This window comes from Rhipicephalus sanguineus, chromosome 4 (assembly GCF_013339695.2).
Source record: "Rhipicephalus sanguineus isolate Rsan-2018 chromosome 4, BIME_Rsan_1.4, whole genome shotgun sequence".
Taxonomy (NCBI): domain Eukaryota; kingdom Metazoa; phylum Arthropoda; class Arachnida; order Ixodida; family Ixodidae; genus Rhipicephalus; species Rhipicephalus sanguineus.
Genome location: NC_051179.1, coordinates 151200007 through 151208511, shown reverse-complemented (window position 1 = coordinate 151208511; position 8505 = coordinate 151200007). Strand labels below are relative to the sequence as shown.

General features: G+C 50.5%; 1 protein-coding gene across 1 annotated transcript; it reads left to right on the top strand.

Moving 5' to 3' along the window:
- Nucleotides 1–6289: 6289 nt before the first annotated feature.
- On the top strand, nt 6290–8113 carry LOC119391738 (solute carrier family 22 member 6). The gene has a single exon (XM_037659390.1). It carries the CDS (start codon nt 6290–6292, stop codon nt 8111–8113), a length of 1824 nt encoding a protein of 607 aa, XP_037515318.1.
- The last annotated feature ends 392 nt before the right edge of the window (nt 8114–8505 follow it).

Below are 8505 nucleotides of genomic sequence, written 5' to 3'. Positions count from 1 at the left end.
CCTGCATTGAGCGCGTCGACGGTCGCCGTTGGCGTCGGCGTACCGATATACAGAGCGAACGAGGACGAAACAGAACGAACGCAGAATCTGTCGCTATCACGAGCCACTGACTTCTACCACGCTTTCTTCCTCCTCCGTCACGTGCTCTGGCCCCTCGGTCGGGCTCGTGCGCATCAGGGCTGGCACGTGCACTGCGCTGGTTTCGCTTGTAGTAACCTGGGCTGTTGGTTTGCGACGCCTGCAATGTGCGGAGTGGTATGCGTAGCAGTCGAGCGCTGGCAGTTTTGTGGCAATATGTAACGAATGGTACACTGCTGCGCTGCGGAAAGTCAAAACTTCAAACACAGTGGCGTTGCCCCAACACGAAGCTGCGCTCAGAATCCGCATGAAGGATCGTAATCGTCGGTGAATTTTTTTTTCTTGGATGTTTGGTGCTGCAGAAGGCGTTGCTGGCCACGAAAGAGGATACAATCCTTTGATGAAATAATCGTGCTATAACGGAAAGCAGGTAGCGACATAATAATAATATCTGGGGTTTAACGCCCCAAAACCAAGATATGATTATGAGAGACGCCGTAGTGGAGGGCTCCGAAAATTTCGACCACCTGGGGTTCTTTAACGTGCACCTAAATCTAGGTACACGGGCCTCAAACATTTTCGCCCCCATCGAAAATGCAGCCGCCGCGGCCGGGATTCGATCCCGCGACCTTCGGGTCAGCAGTCGAGCGCCATAACCACTAGACCACCGTGGCGGGGTAGCGACATGAGTATACTGCTCGAGACTGATATGTGCATGCAGCCACTTGTTAACTTTATTACGTAACTTCATGCTGACCTGTTTAATGACTCTGTAGTGCTGCAGTTACTTAGACAATAGTCAGACAGGCTACTTTGCCACTATACTCAGTGTCCTTCAGCGAACGCACGGGCTAGAAGATAACGACTGCTCAATAATTTGATTATGATGATGATGATGATGATGATGATGATGATGGGGATGCTGGGATGATTGACACACGCCCACTCAGGTGTATCGGCCAAGAGTAGGGCGGATTATATAGTCTGAAATTTTTTAGTGTTAATAAAGATACAGTGCCGGTTTGAATGAAGGGTTATTGTTGATGATTCCCACTTTTAGCCTAGACCATGTTGCGTAACCTCCCAAGGACCAAACATAATTATGCCAGGATCACATAAATAAAAAAAAAAGATTGCCGAAGCTTGCACTAAGCCGCGCAAGCCTTGAAACAGCGAAACTGGAGGATTCTGAATACTAATCTGATTGCTTCTAGGTTGTTTTAAACCTTAGCTAGGTGATGGAGGTTGTTCCCTAGGTTGCTTCTAGGTCGTTGCATAGGCTTTAGCTAGGTGATGCTAGGTTGTTTCTACATTGGTTCTCAGCGCAGAGAGGTTCAAATTTTTAGTGGACCAGTGGTGCGTAGTGGGATTTACCCAACTTTTGCTTCACATACCCGTTTATGATGATGATAGTTTTCCGATAGGCCGCACAAATTACGGCTAGCTTAGACGGCTTCGCTGTTAAAATTATTAGCGGCTCATGTGTCGAATGAATTGATTTGACTCGCATGTGAATCTCTCTACAGCACTGCATATATTCCCGTCCGAGTGTCCCAGCACGGAACCCCGAAATTGCAACAGTACAGTCGAATTAACAAGCATGTGAAGTTGCCGCATTATATTTTCAAGAGTTTTTTTTTTCTGAGTGAGGAAAAAACATCAGCAGTCCAGCAAGAAGTGTCGTATTGTTTCTGCCTCGTTGCGAAAGGAGCATGAAGGAGAGATTACAGGCCAGCGCTGTGCGTTTATCGATTAAGAGCTGGGATACTAGACCGCAGTCTTCTCATTACTACTTCTGTCTCTCTTGTTTTACACAATTTTCTGCTCCAAGGGAACTGAAGATGCTGAAAATCCATGGTCATGAAGCGAGACTTGGAGTAAGCAACGATAAAGCATACTTTTTAAATCTGGCCGCAGCGACGAACGCCGTAACTGGAAGGAGAGCAGAACTGGGCCTGCAAGGGAAGCCTTGGCTAAAGTGTCCGCAACTTCATTTAATACTGTCGCTCTGTGTCCCAGAACCCAAATTACCCGCAGGTTTCTCGAATGGTGTGGAACAAGTAAGCGCAGTAATATCAGAGTAGGGGATTCAGCTGAAGTTGTTAGAGCAGAACACAACGATAATGAATCTATTGCTACAGCCGCTGAGGTTATGGAGAAGGGAAGCCTACACAGGGCTGAAATGACAGCTCAGAATTCAGCCAAAAGAATTGGTGTATAATCAGGGAGCCTTACAGAAAGAGAGCAGTCTAGTTGTGTGGAAAAAAATTCCAATCCTGGCTTTTTCCTCACACTGCGAAGCATCAGTTGCTATTACAACAGTCGTGCTACCCGATTCAAGTGATCTTGAAAAAAATTGGAGAGGGGCGAAGCATGTTGGGAAGGGTGTTTCAGCTCCGCTAACGTGAAACCTGTGGAGGGGCGAAGCACTCTATCCAGTGTGTGCTTGTGTTTCCCACAGCAAAATCACTGCTAATGGGCAATGAGAGACAGAACAAAGATTAGACACAGAGCCCCGCAGTCTGCTTTCAGCTAGTTTGCACGCTGCGAATCTCTATTGTTCAACTAATCTCCCAGTCGCGCTACATCGCAGGTCAAGATCCGGTGCCTATATATATACGGGGTGACCGGTGAACGGCTGTGCAGCGCGAGCAGTCCGTTGTTTCAAGAAACTCGCTAGCAGACGCTGCCTGTGTCGTCGTTGTCTCTGGTGGGTGAGGGCGCGCTCTCGTTCTCCGCGAGCTGGTAGTTCAGCGTTCATCGCAGAAAGAGCGTTTCCATGGTCAACGCGCGCCGTTCGCTCTCTCTCGCCACACGGCGAGCGCTGAGGCGGTGGCGTCCTGTCTTGCGCCCAAGCAAATGGACAGGACACGACGATGGATGGATGGATGGATGAATAAACTTTATTTCGGTCCCTCGGAACGCGCCCTAGCACGTTGCGGGCCGCTCCCACGTCGGAACAGAAAGACCAAGTCTCTCTGCTGCGTCGCGGGCCCGTTGGACTGCCCATAGTTGTGCTTCGAGGACACGACGATGCATGCAAGCAAATGGGTCACGATGATGCACGCGGCGACAGCAGACGACGATGCACCGCCGACAAGCGGAGACCCTAAGATGCTTCGCCCCTAATCGTCCATTAAGTACATGCCAGGGAAGTAACTTCACCTTGTTGGGGAATATGTAATCTTATGATATAGCTAATGTACTCGGCCTGTTACTCATTACCATTATATTGTTAAGCTTTATCTTTAATAGGTCCAATAGCTGCTGTGTAAAAAATCATTTCTGGGTGTGAAACCGAGGCCACGAGACATTAAAAAGCAGGTTTGATTGGCTGGTAAATCTATATTGGTCTCGTCTTATCGACAACTCCTAGAGCCTTAAGAATATTTCTACTGTTAATATTTTGAATCTAGTGTTTAAAGAAGGGATTCGGGATTCCTTATATTTGCTACAAATCTGGGTCCAAGGCACCAGTGAAGTGCTTGGTGCTCAAGTAAAACCAGCGGACGTAACTTCCACGCCGGAGCGTCAGAAAATAAGGCACATCCAAACTACAGTATATGACGTATATACATGCGGTAAATCATTATCAGTGTGTCTCTGCGCATGTATCATCGATTATTACTAATCCTGCTGAGTATGCCCATCGCACGTGACGCTTTAGTTGCCGTATATTCAATATGCATACGCCATTTGAGCTTTCCATCATAAATAATTCCGAGGTACTTGACTGTCTTCACTTGGGGAATCTCTGCTTGATGGAATGAAAGCGATATATCTGTATGGTCTTGCGGAGAGAACTAGAGAACTCCACACTTCTGTACATTAATGGGAAACTGAATACTGTCTAGTCAACATTCCAAGGTGGATAAGTGGCGTTGTAAAATGACATACAAAGACTGAATGTCATCCATCGAAGCAAAGAATGCTATACCATCAGCGTAAACGTAAGTGTTTACGTTTCGGTGACGAGGAATGAAGCTAAGCAAGATACTAAACAGTAGCAGAGACAAAACAGCTCCTTGGGGAAACCCGCACGTTTGTCTAAACTTGCCCGTTGAAATCCCCCTCGGTACGCAATAAAACTCTCTGCCCAGGAAGAACTCAGTCGTCCAGGGAATAAAGTAGTCAGGCTAGCATTCATCGTTTCTAGTAAAATCGAGCTCCTTGAGAATTTGCAGTTAATCAATAACAATATCTCGCTTTTCGGCGGCGCATACTCGAATCTCTTCTCTCAAATCAGAAAAAGTAATTTGTTATGTAAGAAAACTACCTTCATATTTAGCCCACTTTATAAACATAAGAGTGCGCGGATTCGTCGCACTTGGTAGCACAGCATTGAAATAACCACTTCACTAGAGCTATGTCTCACAGGGGCTGAATGTCCCCTTCAGCGGTGGTGTGTACAATTGTACGCATCAACTTCGGAGGCACGTCATGCACCGCGTGTTTCTTCAAATGGCTTGAAACGCAGTGTGCACATTCGTGCAAGCTTCCTGAGTGGACAAGTGGTGGCCATTTATCTTCAATGCACTGCGCATTGCTGCAGAGGATCACTTTCCTGGAGGCACTACCATGTTCGACGAACGTTCCGACGTGCTGCACTCCACGAGCAACGTCAAGAGTGTTTTAGGGGCGAAGCTCCTTAAGGCGGCACCCGTTCGTCCCTCGTAGTCGTCGTGATCGTAGTAGTGAGTAACAAGTCTTACGCTTTGACCTCCAAGGTGGTGCCGGTGGGAGATTTCTCCTGTGCGTTGTTGAACAATAAAAAATTCGCAGCGTGCGCGTTAACTAAAAGCCGAATTCTTCTGTCTCTCATTCCCCATTAGCAGCCATTGGCATGTTCCAGTAGGAAACGTTAGTAGAAGTAGAAGTGTAAGTGTTAGCTAAAAGCCGACTTCTTCTGTCTCTCATTGCCATTAGCAGCCATTGTTTACCTCCAAGGTAGTGCCTGGTGAGATTTCTCCTGTGCGTGATTAAACAATAAAAATTTTGTTCAAAACGCCGTTGATTGATGAAATAAACCAACGAAAGACGCCAGATGTTTTGTAAAAGCAGAACGAAAGAACGCCAGATGTTTTTCTTAAAGTGTAGTAGTAGTAGTTGTATTTAGCCACCTCGCCCGATCGTCAACGGGCGAGGTGGACCGGCAACGGCGCGAGGACCCTGCCGTACGAGTTAAATCACACTAAAAGACATACTTTGCGGGCGATACACTCTAGTGAGCTTTCAACTTTTCGTCTTAATGTACATGATAAAGAAATTATTTCTACGAAAAACGCAAGGCACACCTTGAGCAATATGTTTGGTTTTGGGACGTTAAATGGAACCATGAGGCGATGCGAAGCCGGAGCACTTGCACGATCGCGTTCCGTTGGCTTTCGTTGGGCATGCTACCGACCTCGCGTCGTGGAACGCGCGTCCTGTCTTCCCTCTAGCCCTGCCTTTAATTCGCACAGGGCGAGCGGGGAATGCGGTCGCTCTTGGCGCTCTTTCGCTCGGGAGCGGACTTCTTCCTTGCATTTCACCGATCACAAGTGATAACGAAGGGACCACGTAAACCAACAGTACAATAAAAGTTTGATGTTTAATATACACACGATGTTTCACACTCTTTATATTATGTACTGGGCGCATTTCACGGAAGAGTTTCACGGTTTACAGATGATTCCCTCCGTAGCTTCGCCCCACTCATCATCATTCACCCCGTGGATATGCTGTGATTTTTTTTGTTCTTTGCTCGAAATGAATGCAACCAAAAAACTAACTTCGCATGCATTTTGGGCCTAGTATGTCATTCTTTTTATGCAAGGATTGAAGCTGACTGATTGCATGATAGTTAGATGCTTAATTACATGCTCATTAACATTAGTTACTGAAAGTCACACAAAACAACACATTCCTTCATTTTCTTCCTTGGAATGTAATACTGACTACCTTGAAATCATGCCATACGAATTTGACAAATCTGCCAACAGTGCGTCATAATTTGCGCATGAAGGGGATATACATCGCATCTGAATAATTGATGTCGCAGGTAAGATGCACGTCTACCACGCGCATCACGTGCATGCACTCACAGAAGAAGTTGACACAGCCCCGAGCGTCGCGTGCGATCGCTCTGGCTTCGTTCTAAGGCGACGTCCATTTGCCAAGTATCGCTTCGCACGATTCTCCAGCCGCGACTCTCTCAGGTGCTACGGCACACATGGCGCGGATGTCACCTCCGGCGTCCCCAGCAAGGTTCTTCTCCGAGAACGAAGAAAAACGAAAAAACGCCGGGGATCCCACCTCGGCTGCCCTCACGCCGGGCAGCGGCTCGCTCAACGTCGGCACCGACGTGGACCGCGAAGAGGCGCAACAGGGCACCAACGTCATCGGCGACGGCGAGTTCCAGAGGCTCGTCTTCGGTTTCACCATCGTCGCGCAGATGGTGCTGCTATGCCACAGCAACGTATTGGCTCTGATCACGGACCCCGTGGACCACTGGTGCAAGCCGCCACCCGATTACGCCGGTATGTCGGCCAACCAATGGAAGAACGTCGGTGTACCCGCCGACGAAGCGGGCCGCTTCAGCCAGTGCCGAGCGTACGTGCGACCCGGCGCCGCCCCTAACGACACGGAGACTGCGCTGTGCGACTCCTGGGACTACGACCCGGCCGAGGCGCACAGGAGCGCCCGCAGCTACTGGGACCTCGTGTGCCAGCGCAGCTGGCTTCTGCCCCTGGGCAAAGGTGTCTTCATGAGCGGCGCGCTCATAGTGGTCCCGTTCATGGGCTATCTGGCCGACACCGAGGGTCGCAAGCCGGTCATCCTCATCTCGTCGTTCGTTCTCATGATGAGCGCCATAGCGAGCTGCTTCGCCGAGGCCTATCCCATCTACCTGGTGCTGATATTCGTGAACTCGGCCTGCGCCAGCACCGTCCACATCGTCACCGTGATCCTCCTGTTCGAGGTGTCCCCGGTACAATACCGCACCTTCTACACGGGTCTCGGCAGCTCCCTGGGCGTCGTGTTCGTCGAGTTGCTGTTCATCGTCGTCACCGCCGTCCGCATCGGCTGGTTCCCGCTCCAACTGCTCGTCATGGCACCCACCCTGCTGCTCCTCTCGGCCACGTTCACCGTGTACGAGTCACCCATGTGGCTCCTCACTATGTCCAGACTGAAGGAGGCCGAGGAAGTCATCTACATCGCCGCCAAGGCGAACGGCGTGTCCCGCATCAGCACGAAGCAGGCCCTCGACCGGATCAAGTTCGAGATGAACAAGGCGATCGTTCCTTACGCGCCGGTGGCGCCCAACGCATTGCTGCTGCCAGGATCGCTGCGCGGCAGGGCGGCCGCAGTGTTCGTAATCACGTTCATCGTCATGCTGGCCTACTACTCCCTCACCTGGAGCCATAGACTGGGCGGAGGCAGCAACCTGGTGGTGCGCGTCATCTACGTGGTGGCCCTTGTGCCCACCTACATGGCCATGTACGCTGCCCTCAACACCCTGGGTCGCCTGCAGCTCATGCTTCTGCTCTTCGCTATTCTGGGCGGATTTTCGGGACTCTACGGCATCGCCACGTACGCCGAGCCGGGCGAGGTCGCCTACGCACTCGCCATAGCGGCCAAGTTGGTGGCGAGCGCCGCAATCCCCACCAACTACCTGTACATGGCCGAGCTGTTCCCGTCGTCGGTGCGCAGCGCCGTCATGTGCGGTGCGTACACGTGCGGCCGCGTCGGCGCTGTGTTCGCTTCCGGGCTCGCCCACCTGCAGGACATCGGCCGCGAGGACTTAGGCTTCGCGCTCCTGGCGACAGTGGTCTTCGGAGGCCTTGTGGCGTTACTCAGCTTGCCCGAGACGACCGTCGGCGGCGCCGCTGACGTAACCGTCGCCAGCATGGACGGCAATCGGAGGGACCTCCTGGACGTCATGCAGAACACGTTGATGCCAACGCGCAAGAAGAGGAAAATGGGGCGCAGGCGTGGGAGCATCGAGCCGACAGCGGACACAGGAGTGGGGTCGCCCCTGCTGTCATCCCCGCGCTGAGGACGCTGCCGCTAGTCGGAGCAACTTGAACGCTACACCCATCGCGTGTATGTTTGAATGGGCTCGGGCACACGAAGGAGGTGAAGAGGGGGGGGGGATAAAAGGGGTCGCTTGTAATTTCGTTTCCTCGTCCGGTAAATTGAAAGATATTTTAGTTGTAACGTATATTGTGTATATAAAGAGCGCTCCTTCATGTTCGTCTTCGTTGTACCTTCGCGTGTGCATATGAGCAGTGCTCGAAAGTACCTTAAATGCGTGTATATATTTGATAAACTCCAATTGTCACACGTCGCTGTGCAAAGCATCTCATTGCGAATTTAGAGTGGCCGTGTCTAGCTTTCCAGGAAGTGGACAAAATGTTTTTTATTGACAGATATAAACCGTCGCTCATT

Bases quoted from the DNA above. Each gene is read 5' to 3' on its own strand.
- LOC119391738 (XM_037659390.1), top strand. From the start codon at position 6,290: ATGGCGCGGATGTCACCTCCGGCGTCCCCAGCAAGGTTCTTCTCCGAG.